This window comes from Grampus griseus (genome assembly GCF_964374135.1).
Source record: "Grampus griseus genome assembly, chromosome: 1".
Taxonomy (NCBI): Eukaryota; Metazoa; Chordata; class Mammalia; order Artiodactyla; family Delphinidae; genus Grampus; species Grampus griseus.
The window spans coordinates 4,188,890-4,216,283 of record NC_139017.1 but is presented as its reverse complement, the minus strand read 5'-3'; the positions used below and the strand labels follow the sequence as shown (position 1 = coordinate 4,216,283).

At 37.2% G+C, this 27,394-nt stretch overlaps 1 protein-coding gene across 3 annotated transcripts in view; it reads left to right on the top strand.

Moving 5' to 3' along the window:
* Positions 1 to 27,394, top strand: part of NEK7 (NIMA related kinase 7) — a 150,615-nt gene that overhangs the window by 115,869 nt on the left and 7,352 nt on the right. For all 3 annotated transcript variants that reach the window (XM_082651209.1, XM_082651210.1, XM_082651208.1), the window contains exons 8-9: positions 1,988 to 2,082; positions 6,171 to 6,284. In XM_082651209.1, coding sequence (XP_082507335.1) covers positions 1,988 to 2,082; positions 6,171 to 6,284 — 209 coding nt within the window. The remainder of the gene's footprint in view (positions 1 to 1,987; positions 2,083 to 6,170; positions 6,285 to 27,394) is intronic.

The window sequence follows — 27,394 nt, the reverse complement described above, 5'->3', positions numbered from 1 at the left end:
TGTGTGGCAGTTAAGGTGTGATGCTGGGGCTAATCTCTGTAAAATGCAAGCATTTGTTCTTCTTTTTCCCTCTCATCAATCTTTCACACTCACATCAAACCCCTAATGTATCAGCAGGTTTCCCAGAGCTACTGGTTAAAATTACCTTTGCTTTTGGTAAACTCTGAACCTTCAAGCCTCACTGTTTTCAGTCGCCCCCTGTGGATTCCGTGAAGCCTCTCTCTGCACATCCCTCACTGCAAGTCACTGGCTTCACGTCCGGGAGCCTGTACAGAGCCATTTATTATTCCAGCTGTACCCCTCCCCCCTTGAATGGAGAGCGTTCAGTATGCCCACAGTTGGTGTCTCTTGTGAAAACTACAAGTGGAAGGGGCCACAGTGCCCAAAGCTGCAGAGCTTGTGTTTATCTGACTCAATAATAATGCAAATTCTTTAAACCTAGCCATTTCTAAAAGTTTCTTGGCTTTTCTCACCCTGAGAGAATTTGGCAAACTTACTTGTTTGTCTTCAGAGGAAATGCTGCAATTAAATCATTTCTTTCTTAAAGTTTGCCTCAAATATCATGTCCGAATACTTCATACTTTAAATTTCTTTTATCCTCCTGTTTGCATACTCCTTTTTTCACTTCTTCACTTCTGTAAGTACCTCCCTTTCATCCATTCTGACTAGGACCATCCATTACTAGGAAAAATGGATTCCAGTATAGATCGGATTTCTTGTGAATAGCTGGTTCATGATGTTTTCAGCTTTTAGCCCAGCATAGTTTCCACACAACCGTTAGGTTATAACTTCATTCTTTTGGAAGAAGAGGATGATGCCTTTGAGGATGATGCTTTGACTGTTGATGTGCCTCTTCTTGTTGCCTCTGACGAAACACCGCTGTTCAGCATTCTGAGTTACACTCTCATTGGATTTACTAACTCCTAGGGAGTACTTAAAAATTAGTAGAAGAAGGGAATGTGCTTTTCTCTGTGAGCAGCAGCATAGTTTTGGTAGCTGTTGCCTCAAGCAAGTAAAATTTCTAAATATTGTTCTCAAACTTTGATTTTCTATTTGGCAAAAAGCTTTAGGCAGATGGTGAAATAATAGTCATCTAAGTTTGAGACTTAAGATATTCACTTCCAAAGTCACTTCAATGTTTTTTAGCCTTCAAAATATAATGTATATGTCTTACTTATTTTAAGATATTTAATACATTTTAAATTAAATGTATTATATTAGCATTCCTTATATTATGTTCACATTTTCTAAAATGGTCATAAAAAAACAAAAAATGTACTCACACATCGAAACAAGCAAACCCCCAAATTATCCGGAGTATCTTGTCTCTATAAAGTTCTCAGTAGCAATAGTCTCGGACATTTTTTCAGAGATGTCAGTGACCTTTCACATATGTTATTATATAACCCTTTGATGTACAAAAGTCTGTTTTATTCTTTCTAAAGTGGGAGTAAGGTACTGAAGGTTAATGATTATATCATTTGTAATTTTAAGAGTCACAACAATGTTCTAAGGGATGTTTCTGTAAAAGTTAATAAGTATGATTTATTTATACGTACTCTACTCAGTTATGTATTGCTGTTTATTTTAAAATTATTATATCATCATGTTTAATTATTTGGGATATACAAGCCATGTTTAAAAAAATCAAGAAATGAAATCAATGTGAGTCACTTAGTAGATTTTCGTGTTAGAATTCCTTTCTTTTTCTTTAGTTGTGCTCCCTAGATTCTCCCTGAATTGATCAAAAGGAAATAAAGTGTAACCCACCACACCCTTTTTAAAGTGGGATAGTTGTAAACATGCTGTTCAAGGATCAGGGAGGAAAGAGGAAGTTTAAAAGTTTTGAGTATTCCCCAGCGCAATCTTCTGATCCTAATGAATTATTTTGATGACATTTTAAATCTGGAATTTTGGATGTAATTTCTTAGCCCAGCGGCATCTTCATTCTTTTCCTTCTCTTGTTTTATTTGGTTTCTTTCTGCAGTGGGTACACCTTATTACATGTCTCCAGAGAGAATACATGAAAATGGGTACAACTTCAAATCTGACATCTGGTCCCTTGGCTGTCTACTGTATGAGGTAGGTAATGGTGATAAATTCCATATATTGAAGAGGTTTTACTTACTGGAATATACTTCCCCTATCCTAATAGTATATAGTTATTTTTTTCTGGGTGATGTTTAAGAATTAGCTTTTTAATTATGAGGAAGTTAATTCATTGACTTAGTAACTGTTCGTATAATGAAATTTAGTAACTGTACATTTCTACACATTTACTTCCTCTAATATAATTTTAAATTGTTTCCTTTTGATGGGAGTTTTATTTCTTAAATGTTTTTTATGTTAATATACTGTTGCTATATAATCTTACTTATAAAAATACACATTTGAAGATCTACTAAAAAAAAAAAACTGTTGCCCATGCATAACAGGATGGATATAATAGAATGGATGTAAAATATGAAAGCATAGTAAATAGCTTTGTCACATTTTTTTTCACTTTTATGTAGATTAATTCAGCTTTAAGGATAGTTTGTAGACAGATAATTCTTCTAGGTTATCACTTAGTTTCCGTGAGTAACGGTTTATATTGGTAAAGCTCAGTGAAATACTCTCTCTCACCTGTTCTACTGGTGATAATTTATCAAAGGAAGATGGAATCATGTAGATAGATCCTCTAGCAAGTATTGCAGTGTGACAGTTTGAGTGAAGAGAAGAAAGCATGCTATGAGCACATTTTATATTCATGTTATATAGTAATGGTATCAGAGAACACTCATGCTAGGGACTTCTGTAATTTACTTCTTTAATTGAATGGTAATTTTCCTAGGAATGTAGGCTTTCAGTCAAAGCTGTTAACTAAAACTTAACCTACATCTCGGTAACTCTTTTAATAAAATAAAATGAAGGAAAATAATACATTGAATCATTTTCATATTTTAAGGTATACAAAGGAAATCTGAACTGGATAGGTAGAAACCAGTGTATTTCTTACTCTTTATTTTATGTCTCTTGTCTTCCTGACTTAAATGAAATATATGATGAGATCATCTATTTTAATTGTTCCACCTTTACTTGGAAGTAGAGCAGCAGAAGGTTTTTTAAAATGTGTATCATAATCTTTAATTATTATTTTACAGATTGCAGGTTCAAATTTCCTTAATTTAAGGAACCTGAGATTGTTCTTCCTACTAAATAAACTAATGACCACTTAAAAAGAAAGAGATTTTAAAAATGTTCTTAAAGAACATCCTTAGGATAATTTTTATTAAGAAAAGTTATGAATTAGTGATAGAACAAAATACATGTTTGTACATATTCACATGAGATTAAAAGAGATTTATGCTTACTATATTATGTTAATAGGTTGGAACAGTGTTGCACTGATTTGATTATATTAAGTTATTGTAAAGTTTAAAAGGCACTTTGTACATTTTAAAATATTTTATACCTGTTTAGGTGACCTTAGATTCCTTCAGGCCGTAGTCTAATAATATTATCAAAGCAACATTTTCCCTTTATACACCTAAAAGTAAACAGCAAATTGGTTTCCACTAAAGAAATTAAATTTAGCAATGAAAAAGAAAAAGTTCAGTTGAGGTAATAAGCATTTTTTGGGAAGTTTGCTAATTATTGTAGGACCAGCAGACTCCCATGTCAAAACTGAAATAATTCTTCACATTCTGGATTTGCCTTTGAGAGGCAGTGTCCCATTTTTATGTATACTTGAACACCAAAATAAAAATTATTTCTTTGGACACTCCTCCATTCATGTGTGTTATGTGTTGTGGATGGTTCTGAGTTACAGTATTTAACATGGTAACATTAGTTTTCAGCTCAGCACATTTCCTTAGTTGCTCTGTGCAGGTGATTGGGAAGAACTAGCATTTTTCTAAGGATTTAATTTACCTTGATGCTGTATATCTTTCTGGTTCTGTATTAATAGAATGCCAATAAAAATGCCCAGTAGTTTAGCTTTAAAAAATTGGCCATAGCGTCACATCGATATTTTATATTGTATTCCACTAAGAATTTACCATTCACAACGAAGGAGTGGGAAGGCTTTTTTGAAAACGTATTTTAAACTCAGAAAATTAGACTTTCAGATATTCCTGAAACCTCAAAAAAAAAAACTAGCAGTACAGTTTTAATTGATATGCAACAAAGTAGACTTTACTAATTAAAATCAAGATGCTGTGCTTTTGCTACACGGACCTTTACATGGAAAAGTAGGTTTTACACATTTCCTTTATTGTTCAGTGCAGCAATTGCATCCTTCCAGGGTTGTAGGTTGGTGGCTTACAGTTCAAAAAAAAAAGAGAGCTGCCACCAGCCCCAAAGACAGACAGTGGGCTTTCGTCCCTCCAACACCCCCAGAATACTAATCAGGGAAGTCGGACCCTGGAGGTCAGGGAGCAAGTCAATCATTCTAGCGATCGTCTCAGTGTGGAGGATCAAATTAGCCTGAAAAATTCAGCTGCTGGGAGGAGAGGGCGAGCAGCTGTCAGGGGCAGCATCGAGATGCACTAATGAACCAGATGAATAGTGCAAAAGCTTGAAAATAAAAACAGGACAGTTGACATTTTTCATCTGTCAAAGCAGGAGATGCATGAAAATATACTATTCCTGTTTAACTCCTTAGGGGACATTCAGATTTTTTTTTTTTAACACTGCAGTATTGAGACAAAAGTACTGTAATGAACTCCTGGCACATGATAATGAATATACGGACGTTTACTTAGGGTTTTTGCAAACACGGAGAGACAGTAGTTTATACACACAGTCTATTTTTCAAGGGGGGCATTTTAAAGATTGTGTTTTATCATAAAGTGTCCTTGCATTTCAGCAAAACATGTTATTATTATTGTAGCCCCTCTTCTAGAAATTTCCTCTCAAATGGAGTGGAAATTTGTATGTTTAGGGACATGCACCTTGTTTGGGGGTTTCTTCTCTTCGTGGGGAACACCTGTTCCTAAGGCGGTTTTGCAGGAGATCTAGGAAAGGGCTGCCGGGCGGCTCTGAGCTCTGCTTCCCCCCCAGCCCCGCGGTCCAGGCCGGGAAGGAGTTAAGCTCTGCCTGCAGCGGCCCAGACAGATGAGAGCCATTCGCAGCTCATGTGTCCCCGCCGACGCCCACCCCACCAAGGAGCACTGCTCGGCCCAGCGTGTTGCACGCACGCCCAGCCTGTCTGGGGAATGTACACATTGTCCTTCCAAAATCAAACTTATTAGCACATGTAGAAAAGGGTGACTGACTTGGGGGCAGCGTCGTACTCCGTGTTGTAGTCTCGCGCCCGCAGTTCAAAGATTCAGGAGGCGAACATTTTCAATTGAATTTTTAGTTTGTAACCCTGCTAACCGCAGTCCTTGCTCACACCTGAAATCAGGTCAAGTTAGAACCTGGTCTTAAAGTTAAATTCAATAATGTCTTTTTAAAAGGCATTCATTCTTAGAGTCGTTTTTTTTTCCTACATAAAAATCTCATTTGGATGCCTTGAAGTAGCGGCTAGACTCCTAGGGCTTTTGAGCACATTTCGTGTTTTCGAGACATCATCAAAAAAGAAAAGCAGTTCTAATTCATTGTGAACTAGTTGAGGATCAGTTATAACATTCAGACTGAGAAGACATTTTTTATCTCAAAATAACCTTTTCCTACAGAAACTGTCGTGTGAAATAAAATGCTATGTGTTCTGTTCCCCAAGCATTGCTAGATTATAATTCAGTTTTAACTTCAGTTTCATTTTTGTTGTATTGTGACCATTACATGGTTGATATATACCAGTGATGTCTGTCTAGTCATGAGATATACTAGTCGTTCCTGTAGCATTGTATTTACAAAGAGTCTTAAGTTATTTTCTTATTCTTCTAATACTGTTTTATACTGCGTATGTGTGCGTGTGTATATGTTTAAATAATTATATGCTAACCATTTCTCCCTTTTAGGGAAGTTTAAATGTTGAAAATAATAACCAAAAATTGAAGTAAGACTTTTTAGGACTTACTCAGTAATTCTCTGAAAAGGATATTCATGAAACACAAAATGCCTACAGAACTTTATTTAAAGTATTTGTAATTACCCCCCCCACCCCCCGCAATGTAATATACTTGATGAAATCTCCCTTAAAGTTACCATGTAACTATATCAGTTTCATTGGGAGCATTTTACAGATGGCTGCGTTACAGAGTCCTTTCTATGGCGACAAAATGAACTTGTACTCGCTGTGTAAGAAGATAGAGCAGTGTGACTACCCACCTCTTCCTTCAGATCACTATTCAGAGGAGGTAAGTCATTTTTCAGTCATGCGTTCATGTTGTTCATTTTGCTGATGTTTGCATTTTATTATAGAATCTTCTTTTATCCATTGATACAAATGACAAGTACAGGTGGCAGAAAGCACCTTCATTCCGTTTTCCTTCTCTCGGAGGCTTGGCTGTTAGAGAGGTGACCACAGTTAGTTCATCACGTGGAAAGGAACACAGCACAGCACGTGGTGTGACACCGGCCACTTCCTACGTGGGATGGGAACAGCGGCTGACTGCAGCCTCCTAAACACGGCAGAGGGCAGAATTAATGCCGAAGCCAGGCTCTGGGCGACCAGCATGTCCAGTGGCCCCTCTTAACAGGGTCCCTCCTCATGCCTATGGTCTCAGAGCAGCACACAGTTGTAACTTTCTCTTCTGGCACCACTTCCTTCCCTCCCTTTGGCCCATGTTTTCCCAGAGTGGAAGCAAACATCTCTCAGCTGCATGCGTCTCAGTCTTATTCTTTCAGCTTTACCCTCCTTCCTTTTGCTTTTACAAGATCTGTCCCATCACCACCTCACTGCTGCAGTCAGATTCCTGTAGGAAATGTTTGTGCTTATCACTGTAGATGTGGTAAAAAGTACATTGGGTAGAATTGAAAATCTTAGAGGACTTTACCTTGTTAAGATCTGAGCTGGATCCTTGCTTGCTTTGGGAGCCCACTGAAATGAGTTGTTTGGGCTCCACCCAACATCCAGTTTTTCACTGAACAAAACGTCTCCCATTTTTGCCTAATGCATCATGATTTTATCTATATTTAAGGAGGAGATATGCAGAATAGCAGTGTCTCAGGTTAACTAAGTGTGTTCACATAACTGTTTTCGGAAAGCTCACTGGGGACCCACCCAGAGAAACCACTGTTTTAGGACATCTCACCTGCTCATGAGCAGCAGATGTTTTGCCCAAGGAAAATGGAAAGGGGCAAAGGAAAAATATGAAACAATTATAATGTTCACCTTTTAGGTGGTCTTAGCACTCTTTCTATGTGAAATGAATGCAGTCGGTTCCAATTTTATATAAGGAAGAGTGAGTCCATGTAACTTGAATAATAAATATCTCTAAAGAATTTTTACCATATGTAAGGCATTTGTGGTCCTAGGATGTTGAAAGTACCTTTTTTTTTTCTAATAGTTTTGATATTGATAATCAATGACGCTTGGTTTTTTTGTTTCACAGCATTGGTATTCAGGTAATTAGAACAAACTCTTACAAGGCAGTGGTGGTAATTTAGAAGTATTACCTTTATTTGATGTTAATGCTATTATGTTAGCCATTTTTAATTACTATTTTGGGTATAGAATATAAATACGGCACTTCACAAAGCCAACTGCAGAACTCTCGGCCTGGAAATACAGTAGGGTGTGAATAGTCATGCAAAATGATAGCGAGAATGTCAGGGGCCGTCCTTTGTTGTGTCATTCATGCTGTCTTCTTTTTTCCACGAAGCGCATGAATATTTCACATATCTGCATCCTCATCCCCTATTCTTCTTGACTAATTTTCAGACTGTCTGCATTTGCATTTCACATGGTAGCTGATTAGGAGATGCCGAGTGCAGCAGTGAAGCCTCAGCAGGCGGTTGCCATGGTGACCTTCAGCAGGATTTTAATGATGATACCACTAGTGGTTCGTTGAAGTCGGCCTGCCTGCAGGGCTACTTCACTGCAGCTAAGTGTGAAGTTGGATTTGCAGATTCTCAGCCAAGGGGCAAATATCAAAGTCTGGCCCAGATAGAAGAAGGTCTTATGGTTGGGAAAGGAAAACAGATTACACTTTTTTACTTCACTCTATATAGTTACCAGTTTTGAAGAGAGATATAAAGCAAAACATGTTATGTGATGTACTTTCCAAAAAAGATAGTACAGTCTCTCCGATTGGCAAAATTTGCTGTTGCACGATGATAAAACTGAAAGCTGTAATGCGTAGGTAAACAGGGAAACTAATTCTTACTGAAGAAATGAGATCCAAAAAATACAGACTAATGATCTTACTTTAATCTGTTCAGTTATGTAGAAAAGTTCTCAGAATAAGAGCTTTGAAATGCAGATGTGCTTAATAAATATTTTCTCTCCTTCAGTAGGAACTCAGTTTGTTTGGAAAATAATTATACAGAATTTATGGTAGCAAAAAACCTGAACAGACTTCATGCTGCCATACTTCAACGGTATCTTAATATTCCTTTATATAGTAGGCTTTATAGACTTTTAAAAGTCTAAATTGCCATTTAGCTTTTTTAGTAGGGCAAAATTTAGGAAACAATGAAAAGTGAAGTATAAAGTTTTTCAACAGTGAACTTTTAGTTAAAAGACCAATCCATTAGGTGTCAATTTTGTAGCTCAAATGCTAACAGACTCTATATCTGTTGGAAAACTAAACATTTTAAGCAAATTAATTTCCCACCAAATATCTATTTGAAAGCTTACCAAGTTGATTTAGCTACTGCTAAATTTTTAAGGCTCCTGCCCAAAGAGGACACACAGGGAGCATTTCATGAGAATAAAAGGCATGCCTGCCAACCAGCCTCAATTGATCAGAATCCTGAGGAGCTCTACAAGGTTTATTTCCAGATACAGGCATTCCATTTAGAACAGCTCAGAGTTTAAGAGCTTAGGATTTTTAAATTTCTTATAATCTAAGACATAGATACACTTCAGCATTAAAAACCAAAGCTGAGAAATAGTATCCTTTGGAAGAATAAACCTGTATGTCAGATATTTCCTTTTGAATTAAGTTGTTATTATGTACAGTTTAGGATTCCAGACTGAATTATCTCAGCTGCACGTGAATGATATTAGGAACGTATATATATTTGTAGCTGACTAAAGTATCTTATGACTTTTAGTGTTCAGTATTCTTTCCTTTTCTAGTAGTGATCTCATTCATGTAGCAATAGGGAATTACTGTACTTAACAATAAAAATATTGGGTCAAAAAAAAAAAAGGTAGATATTTTCCCTGAGATACCTCTTAGTTTTAATTAAACTTGGTATTGTTGGTGATTAAGAAATTAACATCAGTGAAGCAGACATTTATTGAACATTTACTAAGTCCAAGGAGTTGTAATTCCCACGGCCCCTCGTAGTCTGGTCTGGGCTGAGCTCTCCTGGCGTTCTGATCACAGTGTACTCGCTTCTTTCCTGAACTCTGCCCATGCAGGTTGTACTAGAAGGCCCATGAATTTCCTTCTTTCTGTGGGTGCTGCTTCCTTGTGTTGAAGTGCTCCTTGCCCTGTGCTTTATCAGGCAAACTCATTGTCTTTAGAACAAACCATGGCCGTCATCTTCTGCATAAAATTATCCTGCTCCCCTTTCTCCACTCCTCAAACCCTCCTCCCTTGGCAGCCACACTGCATTATAATTGTTTTTTTCATTGAGGTAGAGTTGATTTACAGTATTATGTAAGTTTCAGGTATACAACATAGTGATCCACAATTTTTAAAGGTTATACTCCATGTATAAGTATTATAAAATATTGGCTATATTCCCTGTGCTGTACAATATATCCTTGTAGCTTATTTATTTTATGCATAGTAGTTTGTGCTTCTTAATCCCCTTTTGTCCCTCCCCCTTCCCCACTGGTAACCACTCGTTTGTTCTCTGTATCTGTGAGTTTGTTTCTTTTTTGTTATAGCCACGTTTGTTTTCATTTTTAGATTCCACCTATAAGTTATGATGTACAGTATTTGTCTTTCTCTTTCTGACTTACTTCACTTAGCATAATACCCTCCAAGTCCACCCATCTTGTTGCAAATGGCAAAATTTCTTTCTTTGTTCTGGCTGAGTCGTAGTCCATTGTGTATATGTACCACGTCGTCTTTGCACATGTGGCTCCCCACTCCAGACTGTCTGGCTCCTGTAACTGCTTTTTATCTGTGTGTCTCTAGGGCCTGGCACACTAAAAAAAGGTTCAGTGATTGATTGATTGATCAATCAATTGAGCGAATGAGAGACTGAGATTAAAGGAATAAATGAAAAGAATGAATGAACCAGTTAATGTCAATTGAATGAATGAATGTTCTTACAGAACTCTCTATGCAGTGAGGAAGAAAATTTCTCAAAAGACAGGTCAGAGGTATGATGTTTCCTTTTATTGATGTTACCTGCTATATGATTTTTTTCATTCTGATAAGCAAGCAACATCGTATCTGCAATGTCCAATGTCCATTACTAGGAAATAAGGCAAATAGATTTTTTTCCCTTCAGTTTCTATATTTAATTTCTTTGGGAGACACTGGAGTAATCATCAGAATTGTGCATTTTCACGATTGTTCACTAATTTATCTCAGGAGAATCTAAATTTTAAAAATAGTGAATAGTTTATTGAAAATCATTTATATAGAAAGTGTAAAGTGTGGTTCTCTACTGAGTTAGTTTCTTTTTAACCGATATTTGAAAATCTGAGCACTAACACAATGCGAAATATAGATTTGTGTCTTTAATTTTTTTTTTAATTAAAAAATCCTAGCATAAATAGAGAATACACAGGAAAGGCTGAAGAGAATTTTGCCTCAGCAGATTGGAAGGAAGTTCTGAAAAGTTGAGTAAAGAGTTTGTAGATGAAAGTGAAAAATGGAAATGAGTAGAGTGAAGAAGAGTGTTCTCAGTCTGAGAAAACAGAGTAGGGAGAAATTAAATTGAAGATTTGAAAACCATACTTTAAGTAAAAAAGAAACTTAAGTGCCTGTAAGACATTGGTGAGATGGTTAAAGCTTTTTAATAAAGTGGACAGTGTTATGATAGCAGTGCTTGTGAATCTGACCTATTATGGCAAATGCTTATCTGTTTAGTAGTAATTTTAAATTCATTATAAGTGACAGACTATTTTAGGACACAGTACTTGTGGTTACCTTGTAATTTTATATATGTGTGTATATATATATATATTTTTTTTTTTTGCCGTATGCGGGCCTCTCACTGTTGTGGCCTCTCCCGTTGCGGAGCACGGGCTCCAGACGTGCAGGCTCAGTGGCCATGACTCACGGGCCAAGCCACTCTGTGGCATGTGGAATCTTCCCGGACCGGGGCACGAACCTGTGTCCCCTGCGTTGGCAGGCGGACTCTCAACCACTGCGCCACCAGGGAAGTCCATTGTAATTATATTTTTGAAAACTTGATAATTTAGTAGGTCTTACTACTTCTTTTATAGGTGAAGAAACCAAAATATAATATTGGAATCAAAATTATTAAACCATTAATCAGTTTTCACATTATTTAATGCCTCTCTTGTACATTAAATTTCTATGTGTTTTGTGGCTTTATACCTCCAGCCCACAGATAGAAAAATACCAATTACTATTAAAACTCAGTTAATGGAACTACTTCTCGAATATGCAATTATCCTATAAAGTATCAGCCTAAAAGGTCACATCCAAAGAACTAATGGAGAATGGATGAAATCTCATAAACATTCACCTCCAAAATGATAATCTTTTTCTTTAACATTATTAAATAACAATTTTTTTTTTTTTACTTTATTACTTCCATTATGATTTCTTCCTTTCTTAGACAATGCCACAATTCCCCCTCCTCCTTCTTTATTTTTTTTAAGTTAGAGAAATGGAAGGCAGGAGGGAGAGTTTTTTCCAGGGAGAGTTTTTTCCAGGAATAGTTCAGTGGTGCACACTGGCAAAGTCTTCCCTACCACTTCACTCAAATGCATAAGAATTTCCAGCATCATTTTCATTATTCTTTTTTTTTAAATTGAAGTGTAGTTGATTTACAACATTGTGTTCCAGGTGTACAGCAAAGTGATTCAGTTATATACATATATATTTTTCACATTATTTTCCATTATAGGTTATTACAAGATATTGAATATAGTTCCCTGTGCTATACAGTGGGTCCTTGTTGTTTACCTATTTTATGTATAATACTTTGTATCTGTTCATCCCAAACTCCTAGTTTATCCCTCCTTCCCTTCCTTCCTCTCCCTTTTGGTGACCGTACGTTTGTTTTCTGTCTGTGATTCCGTTTCTGTTTTGTATATAGATTCATTTGTATTATTTTTTAGATTCCACATAGAAGTGTTGTATAATATTTGTCTTTGTCTGTCTGACTTACTTAGTATGATAATCTCCAGGTCCATCCATGTTAGTGCGAATGGGATTATTTCATTTTTTTTCATGGCTGAGTAATATTCCATTGTATATGCGTACCACTCCATCTTTATCCATTCATCTGTCAGTGGACACTTAGGTTGTTTCCATGTCTTGGCTGTTGTAAATAGTGCTGCTCTGAACATTGGGGTGCATGTAGCTTTTTGAATTAGACTTTTTGTCTCCTCTTCTGGATATATGCCCAGTAGTGGGTTGCTGGATCATATGGTAGTTCTATTTTTGGTTTTTTAAGGAACCTCCATACTGTTCTCCATAGTGGCTACACCAATGTACATTCCCACCAACAGTGTAGGGGGGTTCCCTTTTCTCCAACCCTCTCCAGCATTTGTTATCTGTGGACTTTTTGATGAGGCCATATGAGGTGATACCTCATCATGGCATTTTCATTATTCTTGAGACTAGGTAAGTATTGATTTTTCCAGAGTATTTAAAATATAAGGATTAAAAAGCTTGATCCTTTCTATGCTTGATTATATATGAATAACAAAATAATAATGATGAATTTTTAGTTGAACTAAACTGATTTCAGGTATTTATAGGTTATTGTAGAGTAACTATATTTGCATGGCTTTAAATAAAATTGGAATACCTAAATTTTTTCAACTTCTGAAATCACCATTTTCTTTCACCCACATAAGAAGTTTCTTGTTAAAGAAGGAAGGTCTGCAGCATTATTCCCATTTTACACATGAGCAGACAGAGACCCAGAAGTAACAGAGCAAATGCTAGACTCCAGGGCACCCCTCATGACATCCACTGCTTGTGCTGCAAGAGCAAAGGAAGCAGCCTTTGGAAGGAGAGTCTCAGGTCTACCCCAGGCTCGTGGGCTCCTCAGTGCTCTCTTTTCTGTCCCCACCCTCACCCACCATGTCACCTGGGCGCCCCTTCCCGGGGGCACTGTGTCCCGGGCAGAGAGGCAGGGTCACAGCTCCCTCAGAGCACTCCTCTGCCTGTCCTGGCCGCAGCTTGTGGGCCACGCCACACTGAAGGGAAAGAATAAGGAACTTTCGCAGAAGGGTAGGAATGATTTTTACATATTAGAATGTGTAAAAACTGCTACATGTATTTCAAATAAGGTATCAGAAGTGTCGATCCATGACATGCTAAACAAAAAATGTTATGATTTGTTGTAATTTTATTGCTTCATTTCCCAAATGTTTACCCTTAAGGAAAGGAGAGCAAAGTACTAAGTGGAAGCCTTAAAAATTAAAACTGGCTTTTTAACCTAATACTTACAGATAATTTCTGTTTATATTTAAATTCAGAATATGCTTAAAGAAGTTTTTTTAAGTTGAGTCAGTAACAAAAAACATGACCTTTGTTTTAGCTCATAAAAGAGCTACTTTATGTAAATAAGAAAAAAAGATGAAAGTGCCAGGTACAGATTAGTTTTGCATATTTTGAAGTTAAACTATAGTTTATAAAACCTCTTATTCATTTGACCAGTCTAAATAGTTCTATTTTATAGTTGCTACCTTCACAAATTTTAATACAACTATATAAATTTCCTGGAGTTCTTACTGGAAGTTAACCATTGTTATTTAAATTGGTGCTAGAAGATTATTCCTAATACACTGTCCCAAGAATATTTAAATGAGGGACATTATATTATATGGCACAAATAATGTTTGGAAGTATATCTGTTTTCACAAATATTTCTCTAGTTCTTATAGTTATGTAATCCAATGCTAAGTGAGATGAGAGTATTTTACTTTAAAATGTAGAATGAGATATCTAATAATATTAAATATAATATATAACTGTGCCATTATTTGTTAAAATTAACATTGAGTGTTATCTCAAACACTATTTTTTTTTTCATTTTAACATCTTTATTGGAGTATAATTGCTTTACAATGGTATGTTAGTTTCAGCTTCACAACAAAATGAATCAGTTATATATATATATACATATGTTCCCATATCTCTTCCTGCTGGCGTCTCCCTCCCTCCCACCCTCCCTATCCCACCCCTCCAGGCGGTCACAAAGCACCTAGCTGATCTCCCTGTGCTATGCGGCTGCTTCCCACTAGCTATCTACCTCACGTTTGGTAGTGTATATATGTCCATGCCTCTCTCTCGCTTTGTCACCGTTTACCCTTCCCCCTCCCCATAGCCTCAAGTCCATTCTCTAGTAAGTCTGTGTCTTTATTCCTGTTTCACCCCTAGGTTTTCATGACATTTTTTTTCTTAAATTCCATATATATGTGTTAGCATACGGTATTTGTCTCTCTCTTTCTGACTTACTTCACTCTGTATGACAGACTCTAGGTCTATCCACCTCATTACAAATAGCTCAATTTCATTTCTTTTTATGGCTGAGTAATATTCCATTGTATATATGTGCCACATCTTCTTTATCCATTCATCCGATGATGGACACTTAGGTTGTTTCCATCTCTGGGCTATTGTAAATAGAGCGGCAATGAACATTTTGGTACATGACTCTTTTTGAATTATGGTTTTCTCAGGGTATATGCCCAGGAGTGGGATTGCTGGGTCATATGGTAGTTCTATTTGTAGTTTTTTAAGGAACCTCCATACTGTTCTCCACAGTGGCTGTATCAATTTACATTCCCACCAACAGTGTAAGAGGGTTCCCTTTTCTCCACACCCTCTCCAGCATTTATTGTTTCTAGATTTTTTGATGATGGCTATTCTGACTGGTGTGAGATGATATCTCATTGTAGTTTTGATTTGCATTTCTCTAATGATTAGTGATGTTGAGCATTCTTTCATGTGTTTGTTGGCAGTCTGTATATCTTCTTTGCAGAAATGTCTATTTAGGTCTTCTGCCCATTTTTGGATTGGATTGTTTGTTTTTTTGTTATTAAGCTGCATGAGCTGCTTATAAATTTTGGATATTAATCCTTTGTCAGTTGCTTCATTTACAAATATTTTCTCCCATTCTGAGGGTTGTCTTTTGGTCTTGTTTATGGTTTCCTTTGCTGCACAAAAGCTTTTAAGTTTCATTAGGTCCCATTTGTTTATTTTTGTTTTTATTTCCATTTCTCTAGGAGGTGGGTCAAAAAGGACCTTGCTGTGATTTATGTCATAGAGTGTCCTGCCTATGTTTTCCTCTAAGAGTTTTATAGTTTCTGGCCTTACATTTAGGTCTTTAATCCATTTTGAGCTTATTTTTGTGTATGGTGTTAGGGAGTGTTCTAATCTCATACTTTTACATGTAGCTGTCCAGTTTTCCCAGCACCACTTATTGAAGAGGCTGTCCTTTCTCCACTGTACATTCCTGCCTCCTTTATCAAAGATAAGGTGACCATATATGCATGGGTTTATCTCTGGGCTTTCTATCCTGTTCCATTGATCTATATTTCTGTTTTTGTGCCAGTACCATACTGTATTGATTACTGTAGTTTTGTAGTATAGTCTGAAGTCAGGAAGCCTGATTCCTCCAGCTCCGTTTTTCGTTCTGAAGATTGCTTTGGCTATTCGGGGTCTTTTGTGTTTCCATACAAATTGTGAAATTTTTTGTTCTAGTTCTGTGAAAAATGCTAGTGGTAGTTTGATAGGGATTGCATTGAATCTGTCGATTGCTTTGGGTAGTAGAGTCATTTTCACAATGTTGATTCTTCCAATCCAAGAACATGGTATATCTCTCCATCTATTTGTATCATCTTTAATTTCTTTCATCAGTGTCTTATAATTTTCTGTATACAGGTCTTTTGTCTCTTTAGGTAGGTTTATTCCTAGATATTTTATTCTTTTTGTTGCAATGGTAAATGGAAGTGTTTTCTTGATTCACTTTCAGATTTTTCATCCTTAGTGTATAGGAATGCCAGAGATTTCTGTGCATTAATTTTGTATCCTGCTACTTTACCAAATTCATTGATTAGCTCTAGTAGTTTTCTGGTAGCATCTTTAGGATTCTCTATGTATAGTATCATGTCATCTGCAAACAGTGACAGCTTTACTTCTTTTCCGATTTGGATTCCTTTTATTTCCTTTTCTTCTCTGATTGCTGTGGCTAAAACTTCCAAAACTATGTTGAATAAGAGTGCTGAGAGTGGGCAACCTTGTCTTGTTCCTGATCTTAGTGGAAATGCTTTCAGTTTTTCACCATTGAGGACGATGTTGGCTGTGGGTTTGTCATATATGGCCTTTATTATGTTGAGGAAATTTCCCTCTATGCCTACTTTCTGCAGGGTTTTTATCATAAATGGGTGTTGAATTTTGTCAAAAGCTTTCTCTGCATCTATTGAGATGATCATATGGTTTTTCTCCTTCAATTTGTTAATATGGTGTATCACGTTGATTGATTTGCGTATATTGAAGAATCCTTGCATTCCTGGAATAAACCCCACTTGATCATGGTGTATGATCCATTTAATGTGCTATTGGATTCTGTTTGCTAGTATTTTGTTGAGGATTTTTGCATCTATGTTCATCAGTGATATTGGTCTGTAGTTTTCTTTCTTTGTGACATCCTTGTCTGGTTTTGGTATCAGGGTGATGGTGGCCTCGTAGAATGAGTTGGGGAGTGTTCCTCCCTCTGCTATATTTTGGAAGAGTTTGAGAAGGATAGGTGATAGCTCTTCTCTAAATGTTTGATAGAATTCACCTGTGAAGCCATCTGGTCCTGGGCTTTTGCTTGTTGGAAGATTTTTAATCACAGTTTCAATTTCAGTGCTTGTGATTGCTCTGTTCATATTTTCTATTTCTTCCTGATTCAGTCTTGGCAGGTTGTGCCTTTCTAAAAATTTGTCCATTTCTTCCAGGTTGTCCATTTTATTGGCATAGAGATGCTTGTAGTAATCTCTCATGATCTTTTGTATTTCTGCAGTGTCAGCTGTTACTTCTCCTTTTTCATTTCTAATTCTATGATTTCAGTCTTCTCCCTTTTTTTCTTGATGAGTCTGGCTAATGGTTTATCAATTTTGTTTATCCTTTCAAAGAACCAGCTTTTAGTTTTATTGATCTTTGCTATCATTTCCTTCATTTCTTTTTCATTTATTTCTGATCTGATTTTTATGATTTCTTTCCTTCTGCTAACTTTGGGGTTTTCTTGTTCTTCTTTCTCTAATTGCTTTAGGTGCAAGGTTAGGTTGTTTATTCAAGATGTTTCCTGTTTCTTAAGGTAGGATTGTATTGCTATAAACTTCCCTCTTAGAACTGCTTTTGCTGCATCCCATAGATTTTGAGTCGTCGTGTCTCCATTGTCATTTGTTTCTAGGTATTTTTTGATTTCCTCTTTGATTTCTTCAGTGATCACTTCGTTATTAAGTAGTGTATTGTTTAGCCTCCATGTGTTTGTATTTTTTACAGATCTTTTCCTGTAATTGATATCTAGTCTCATAGCATTGTGGTCAGAAAAGATACTTGATACAATTTCAATTTTCTTAAATTTACCAAGGCTTGATTTGTGACCCAAGATATGATCTATCCTGGAGAATGTTCCATGAGCACTTGAGAAAAATGTGTATTCTGTTGTTTTTGGATGGAATGTCCTAGAAATATCAGTTAAGTCCATCTTGTTTAATGTATCATTTAAAGCTTGTGTTTCCTTATTTATTTTCATTTTGGATGATCTGTCCATTGGTGAAAGTGGGGTGTTAAAGTCCCCTACTATGACTGTGTTACTGTCAATTTCCCCTTTTATGGCTGTTAGTATTTGCCTTATGTATTGAGGTGCTCCTATGTTGGGTGCATAAATATTTACAATTGTTATAACTCCTTCTTGGATCGATCCCTTGATCATTATGTAGTGTCCTTCTTTGTCTCTTGTAATAGTCTTTATTTTAAAGTCCATTTTGTCTGATATGAGAATTGCTACTCTAGCTTTCTTTTGGTTTCCATTTGCATGAAATACCTTTTTCCATCCCCTTACTTTCAGTCTGTATGTGTCTCTAGGTCTGAAGTGGGTCTCTTGTAGACAGCAAATATATGCGTCTTGTTTTTGTATCCATTCAGCCAATCTGTGTCTTTTGGTGGGAGCATTTAGTCCATTTACATTTAAGGTAATTATCGATATGTATGTTCCCATTCCCATTTTCTTAATTGTTTTGGGTTCGTTATTGTAGGTCTTTTCCTTCTTTTTTGTTTCTTGCCTAGAGAAGTTCCTTTAGCAGTTGTTGTAGAGCTGGTTTGGTGGTGCTGAACTCTCTCAGTTTTCGCTTGTCTGTAAAGGTTTTAATTTCTCCATCAAATCTGAATGAGATCCTTGCTGGGTAGAGTAATCTTGGTTGCAGGTTTTTCTTCTTCAACACTTTCAGTATGTCCTGCCACTCCCTTCTGGCTTGCAGAGTTTCTGCTGAAAGATCAGCTGTTAACCTGCAGGCTGTGTTCACGCCGCCAACCCCAGTCCTCTCCCGGCGCTCTGACTGAAGCCGGAGCCTCAGCTCCCAGCCCTGCCCGCCCCGGCGGGTGAGCAGACAAGCCTCTCGGCTGGTGAGTGCCGGTCGGCCCTGATTCTTAACCACTGCACCACCAGGGAAGCCCTGTGTTGCTTTTTAAATGTCCCTTAAACATCTGAATTACAGTTATTTCTTTGATTTTTGTAAAGGCTCCTACATATTAAGACCTTTATTTTTAACTTGTCCTATAAAACAATTTAAAAACAACAACAAAGTACATGTTTTTACAAACACATGTAAAGTAATGCAAACTAAACAATTTTCTCGAGGTAACGTAAACCATGAAATGTCTCTTTTATTTACTCCTGTTTATTTTTATTAATGTAATATCTACTGATTTTGGAGTTATTTCTATGAAGTAATAAATGGAAAGCTAATTCCCTCAATTTAAACACAAAATTTTTTTGAGCAAATGATTGCCTGACATTATTATTAGAAATTAAAGCCCGACATATAGGAATATATATAAAATTCTTAAAGTGATTATATGAACATATGTTGAACGTAGTTAATAATGTAGTACTTAGAATCATCTCAAAGTGTTGTATAGTTGTTCAGGATTTTTAAGGTAGTTTCTTCCAGAGGTTTGCAGGAACTTTTTTTTTAAATGTAAGACTAATACTGAGGGAGATCACTAAGATAATTCTTTGTTTTTGATTATGTAATGTCTGACTGTCTGATAGAAAACTTAGAGGCATTTGTTTATGATTCATCATGTCACTGTGTAAATTCATAACCTGATATAAAAAAATTGTTCTCTGTGAAAATTCAAGTACATTTTCTTTGGAGGGAGTCACATTAGAATACAGGAGCAACTTAAGAGATGGTAATAGGGTTGAACAGTCATTAATTAGAGGAAGAGAAAAAACCCTTACCTTTGCTAGACAGTCTCCAACTTTTTAGTTGTTAAATAGCTAAACTTGTTCCATGGCCATTTGTAATATAAAAGTAGTAAGTTGGGCTTCCCTAGTGGCGCAGTGGTTGAGAGTCCGCCTGCCGATGCAGGGGACACGGGTTCGTGCCCCGGTCCGGGAAGATCCCACATACCGTGGAGTGGCTAGGCTCGTGAGCCATGGCCGCTGAGCCTGCGCGTCCGGAGCCTGTGCTCCACAACGGGAGCTTTCTCACAACAGTGAGAGACCCGCGTACCAAAAAAAAAAGCAGTAAGTTATTTGTTGTGATTCTTTTCTCCCCTTGCTTTGCCAAAAGACTATTGCAACTGACTTTCCCCCACTAGTTTAATATGTCTATTTAAATGTATCTTTAGAACAACCAATAGTTACATCAGAGAAAACTCCATCAAATTAAGAATTCGGGCCTATATAAATCTCCCATAACATGTTTACAGTCCACCATTTTTCTAAAAGGATTTGAGATAACTTACAATAAAAGACACGACTTACAGGTATTAAAATAGAACAGAAGTCCACTTCAGGACCAAGGAGAGAAGGCATGTAAATATACCTATACAGAGCCGCTGAGGCAGATCTGTGTGTTTCTGTCATGGCTCCACGGGAAACAGTAAGCAAATCGTTTCTCATTTTAAGGAGGAAGTGTACCTGTTCTTCAGAGAAAACAGAGTTTTCTCCTACTAAATTATGATAGGAATATCTCCTGTAAGGGTCTGTGAGTAATATACTGGCATTGTCTTACACAGCAATTATACAATAAATGCCTAAGTGATTTTTGGTAAAAGCCAAAGGCAAGCATTAAAGCATGGTTTGGGAAAGGTGATTTAGCAGCAGGATGAACCAGTGTGCTCCCAGTGTGCAGCCTTCTGGTGGCCTAATTTGATTAAAGGGTACATCATAGATTATCCAAAGTTATAAGGATGTATTGTATTCCTTACCAGGTCTTCTCTAAGTTTTCATCCTCTTAGCAGGTTTGATAGGAGCTGTGTAGCACACGTCTCAATACTGAGTTCAAATTTTTTGAATAGTCCAGTCTTTGGATATTCAGTACACCATTATGTATTCCTTGACAAGGAACTGCAGTGATAGGTTCTATTCTGCTGATTTACTTAACGGAAAGCAAGCAGCAAGTCAGGCTGACACTTTTGATCAAAGCTGAAGCATCTCACCACTCTGCTCACCAGTTGGAAGTCAGACCAGCCTCAGAGTACCTGAATAAAGTACCTGAGATGTTAGTTTCTCTACTCTGGAGGACCACCTGTTATCACCCAGTAACCACCGTTCCCTGTCAGAACCCTGTAACTCGTCTCTCTTGATTGGAACTCAGATATACCTTAACCCACATGACATCACTTTCTAGTGGTAATGATTTAAAATTAAACCATTGAGTGTTACTGGATGATCAGTGTGTGTGGGAAGCTGTATCAGGCATCATCATGAGGGGTCCAGAGCAGAAGGCCAAGCTGGTAAAAGGAAGCAAGCTGTCAGCTGGAGGAGTGTTCCAGTACTGTAGTGGTGGAGACTGTGACAGGAACAGTGCGTCTTCTCAGCCAGTAGGACTTGGCTGGTGATTGTTGGGCAGGGGGGCAGAAGTGTGATGAGGGTCTGTACAAATTTCAGATTCTGGCTTCAGAAATGGGAGGCACTGCCCAAGATAGGAAAAACTGGTCTGGGGAGAAAAAGAGTAAGATCTCAGTTCTGAACACGTTTCACATGAGGTGTTAAAGTCCGTGTGGGTAGATGTGTTCAGAGGGCAGTGGTGGGGCGGGTGCATGGATGGGGCCCCTGAGGAGGTCTGGTGACCCTCGGCACGTGGCGGTGGCTGCAGCACAGAAGAAGATGACGCAGGATAAGAAGGCGGAGGGAAAAGGGAAAAGGGATAAGGAAAGCACTTTGGGGCCCACCAACACTGGAGGAATTGTCAGAGGATGACAAACCTTAAACCTACAAAGAAAATTAGAAGGAAAAGTCTGAGAAGCTGGAGGAGAACCAGCAAGGTGTCAGGGAGCCAGGGGAGGAGGGACTCGCAGCCAGGGCACAGGGGGCCGTTAGATGTAGCGTCTGCACACGCTGCCCACCTCGGCCAGGGTGGGGCAATGTGGTGCCGCTGGGGGTGAGGGCCCAAAAAGGTGGCTGCATGGGCTCAGGAACTCGAGGTAGTGAGTGCAGATTCTAGTCACCCTTGAGTTTAGTTTTAGAGCAAATAAATGAGGTGCAGCAGCAGTTAGGAGGAGTTCCGTGGACAGACTTAACTGTACTTACATACTATGGTGAAGGAATCAGCAGATGAGGAGAGACTGACAATTTAGAAGAATAACGGACTCATCATTCACTCATTAAATATTCAGAGCCACCTGGGTCCTAGTTACTGATGTACAAAGTTCAGATTCTGGAAGAGATTCCAGTGACAGAATTGAGAAGAGAAAAAGCACTTCTTCAGATGCTGAAAGAACAGGTGATGTGGCTCAGGTGCAGATGCCAAGGAAGCGTGAGTCTCATAGTCTTGAGACACATGCTCAGTATCACAGAATATTGAGTAGAGTTCCCTGTGCTATACGGTAGGTCCTTGTTGGTTATCCATTTTAATGTCAATCCCAAACTCCCAATTTATCCCTCCCCCCACCATTCCCAACAGTAACCATAAGTTTTCTAAGTCTGTGAATCTGCTTCTGTTTTGTAAATAAGTTCATTTGTATCATTTTTTCTTAGATTCTGCATATAAGCAATATCATATGATATTTGTCTTTTCTCTGACTTACTTCCCTTAGTATGATAATTTCCAGGTCCATCCATGTTGCTGCAGATAGTATCATTTCATTCTTTTTTATGGGTGAGTAATATTACATTGTATATATATGTACCACATCTTCTTTATCCATTGATTTGTCAGTGAACATTTAGGTTGCTTCCACGTCCTGGCTATTGCAAATAATGCTGCAGTGAACATTAGGGTGCATGGATCTTTTTGAATTATGGTTTTCTCCAGCTATATGCCCAGGAGTGGGATTTCTGGATCATATGGGAGCTCTATTTTTTGTTTTTTAAAGAACCTCCATAATGTTCTCCATGGTGGCTGCACCAGTTTATATTCCCAGAAACAGTGTAGGAGGGTTCCCTTCTCTCCACACCCTCTCCCACATTTATTGTTTATAGGATTTTTGATGATGACCATTCTGACTAGTGTGAGGTGATATCTCATTTGATTTGCATTTCTCTAATGTTAGTGATGTTGAGCATCCTTTCATGTGCCTCTTGGCCATCTGTGTGTCTTCTTTGGAGATATCTTATGCCCATGTTTTGATAGGGTTGTTCTTTTTGTTTTTTTGCTTTTGACAATGAGCTGCATGAGCTGTTTGTAAATTTTGGAGATTAATCCTTTGTCAGTCGCATTGTTTACAAATATTTTCTCCCATTCTGGGTTTTTTTTTTTTCGTTTTGTTTATGGTTTCCTTTGCTGTGCAAAAGCTTTTGAGTTTAGTTAGATCCCATTTGTTTATTTTTGTTTTTATTTCCATTACTCTGGGAGAAGCATCAAAAAAGATATTGTAGCAATTTATGTCAGAGAGTGCTCTATGTTATGCTCTAAGAGTTTTATAGTATTTCGTTTTACATTTAGGTCTTTGATCCATTTTGAGTGTATTTTTCTATGTGGCGTTAGACAATGTTCTAATTTCATTCTTTTACATGTAGCTGTCCAGTTTTCCCAGCACCACTTATTGAAGAGACTATCTTTTCTCCATTGTATATTCTTGCCTCCTTTGTCACAGATTAGGTGACCATAGGTGCATGAGTTTATCTTGAGACTTGACTTTCTGTCCTGTTCCATTGATCTATATTTTGTTTTTGTGCCAGTACCATACTGTTTTGATGACTGTAGCTTTGTAGTATAATCTGAAGTCAGGGAGCCTGATTCCTCCAGCTCCTTTTTCTTTCTCAGGATTGTTTTGGCTATTTGGGGTCTTTTGTGTCTCCATACAAATTTTAAAAATTTTTGTTCTAGTTCTGTGAAAAATGCCATTGGTAATTTGATAGGGATTGGATTGAATCTGTAGATTACCTTGTGTAGCATAGTCATTTTCACAATATTGATTCTTCCAGTCCAAGAACATGATATATCTTTCCATCTGTTTGTGTCATCTTCTATTTCTTTCATCAGCATCTTATAGTTTTCAGAGTACAGGTCTTTTGCCTCCTTAGGTAGGTTTATTCCTAGGTATTTTATTGTTTTTGATGTGCTGGTAAATGGGACTGTTTCCTGGGTTTCTTTTTTGGATCTTTTGTTGTTAGTGTATAGAAATGCAAGAGATTTCTGTGTATTAATTTTGTATTCTGCCACTTTGCTGAATTCATTGATGAGCTCTAGTAGTTTTCTGTTAGCATCTTTAGGATTTTCTATGTAGACTATCATGTCATCTGCAGACAGTGCCAGTTTTACCCCTTCTTTTCCAGTTTGGATTCCTTTTATTTCTTTTTCTGCTCTGATTGCTGTGGTTAAGACTTCCCAAACTATGTTAAATAAAAGAGGTGAGCAAGAGTGGACATCCTTGTCTTGTTCCTGATCTTAGGGGAAATGCTCTCAGCTTCTCTCCATTGAGTATGATGTTAGCTGTGGTTTTGCCAAATACGACCTTCATTATGTTGAGGTATGTTCCCTTTATGTCCATTTTCTGGAGAGTTTTTATCATAAATGGATGTTGATTTTTACCAAAAGCTTTTCCTGCCTCTATTGAGAGGATCATAGGGTTTTCCTTCTTCAGTTGGTTGATCATGGATTCACATGGATTGATTCACATGGATTGATATGCAGACCTTGAAAGTTCCTTGCATCCCTGGGATACCCCCACTGATCATGGTGTATGATCCTTTTAATGTATTGTTGGAATTGGTTTGCTAGTATTTTGTTGAGGATTTTTGCATCTGTGGTCATCAGTGATACTGGCCTGGAATTTTCTTATTGTGTGATATCTTTGTCTGACTTTGGTATCAGGATGATGATGGCCTCATAGAGTTCGGAAGTATTTCTTCCTCTGCAGATTTTTTGAATAGTGTCAGAAGGATAGGTAGTAACTCTTCTCTAAGTGTTAGATAGAATTCGGTTGTTCAGTTGTGAAGCCATCTGGTCCTGGACTTTTGCTTATTGGGAGTTTTTAAATCACAGTTTCAATTTCAGTACTTGTGATTGGTCTGTTTATATTTTCAATTTCTTCCTGGTTCAGTCTTGGGAGATTATTCCTTGCTAAGAATTTGTCCATTTCTTCTAGGTTGTACATTTTATTGGCATAAAGTTGCTTTTAGTTGTCTTAGAGTCCTTTTTATTTCTGTGGTGTCTGTTGTAACTTCCTTTTCATTTCTAATTTTATTGATTTGAGCCCTCTCCCTTTTTTTCTTGATGAATCTGGCTAAAGGTTTATCAATTTTGTTTATCTTTTCAAAGAACCAGCTTTTTAGTTTCATTGATCTTCGCTATTGTTTTGTTTCTATTTCATTTATTTCTGCTCTGATTTTTATGATTTCTGTCCTACTAACTTTGGGTCTTGTTTGTTCTTTCTCTAGTTGCTTTAGGTGTAAGTTTAGGTGGTTTATTTGAGATTTTTCTTGTTTCCTGAGGTAAGCTTGTATTGCTATAAACTTCCCTCTTAGAACTGCTTTTACCTCATGCTTTCATTTTCATTTGTCATGCTTTCGTTTTCATTTGTCTCTAGGTATTTTTGGATTTCCTCTTTGATTTCTTCAGTGGTTGTTTAGTAGCATAATGTTTAGCCTCCACGTGTTTATGTTTTTTACAGTTTTTTTCTTGTATTTGATTTCTAATCTCATAGCATTGTGTTCTGAAAAGATGTGTGATATGATTTGTTTTCTTAAATTTACTGAGGCTCATTTTGTGGCCCAGTATGTGATCTATCCTGGAGAATGTTCCATGCGCACTTGAAAAGAATGTGTATTCTGCTGCTTTTGGATGGAATGCTCTGTAAATATCAAGTAACTACATCTGGTCTAATGTGTCATTTAAGGCCCGTGTTTCCTTAGTAATTTTCTGTCTGGAAGATGTGTCCATTGATGAAGATGGAGTATTAAATTCCCCCACTATTATTGTGTTACTATTTCTCCTTTTATGGGTGTTAGTATTTGCCTTATATATTGAGGTGCTCCGATGTTGGGTGCATATATATTTACAATTGTTCTGTCTTCTTCTTGGATTGATCCCCTGATCACTATGTAGTGTCCTTCTTTCTCTTGTAACAGTCTTTATTTTAAAGTTTGTTTTGTCTGATATGAGTACTGCTACTCCAGCTTTCTTTTGATTTCCATTTGCATAGAATACCTTTCTCCATCCCCTCACTTTTCAGTCTGTATGTGTCCCTAGGTCTGACGTGGGTCTCTTGTAGACAGCATATATATGGGTCTTATTTTTGTATCCATTCAGCCAGTCTGTGTCTTTTGGTTGGAGTGTTTAATCTGTTTATTTTCAGGGTAATTATTGACATGTATGTCCTTATTGCCATTTTGTTAATTGTTTTGGGTTTGGTTTTGTAGGTCTTTTTTCTTCCCTTCCTCTTTCGTTCTCTTCTTTTGTAATTTGATGACTAACTTTAGTGTTGTGTTTGGATTCCTTTTTGTTTTTGTGTGTGTATCTATTATAGATTTTTGTTTTGTGGTTACTATGAAGTTTTGATATAGCAGTCTTTATATAAACAGATTATTTTAAGTTGCTTGTCTTTTAATTTCAAATGCATTTCCAGTATCCTGCATGTGTACCTCCTCATAATTGCTGGTTTTGATGTATTTCTTTGTGGATGATTTCCTACCTTTACTGTATGTTTGCCTTTACTGGTGAGCTTTTCCATTCATAATATTCTTGTTTCTAGTTGTGACCTTTTCTTTTCCGCCTAGAGAAGTTCCTTTAGCATTTGTTGCAAAGCTGGTCTGGTGGTATTGGATTCTCTTAGCTTTTGCTTGTCTAAAAGCTTTTGACTTCTTTGTCAAATCTGAATGAGAGCCTTGCTGGGTAGTAGAGTATTCTTCTTTGTAGGTTCTTCCCTTTCATCAATTTAAATATACCATGCCACTCCCTTCTGGCCTGCAGAGTTTCTGTTGAAAAATCAGCTGATAACCTTATGGGAGTTCTCTTGTATGTTATTTTTTGCTTTTCCCTTCTTACTTTTAATATTTTTTTCTTTGTCTTTAATTTTTGTCAATTTGATTACTGCATGTCCTGGCATGTTCCTCCTTGGGTTCATCCTGCCTGGGACTCTGCACTTCCTGGACTTGGGTGACTGTTTCCTTTACCATGTTAGGGAAGTTTTCAGCTAGAAGCTCTTCAGATATTTTCTCAGGTCCTTTCTCTCTCTCTTCTCCTTCTGAGACCCCCATAATGCGAATTTTGGTGCATTTAATGTTGTGCCAGAGGTCTCTTAGAGTGTCTTCATTTCTTTTCCTTCTTTTTTCCTTATTCTGTTCTGCAGCAGTGATTTCCACCATTCTGTTTTTCAGGTTACTTATCTGTTCTTCTCCCTCAGTTACTCTGCTGTTGTTTCCTTCTAGCATATTTTTCATTTCAGTTATTGTTCATCTCTGTTTGTTTTTCTTTAGTTCTTCTAGGTCTTTGTTAAACATATCTTGTATCTTCTCAATCTGTGCCTCCATTCTTTTCCAAGATCTCGAATCATCTTTACTCTCATTGCTCTGAATTCTTTTT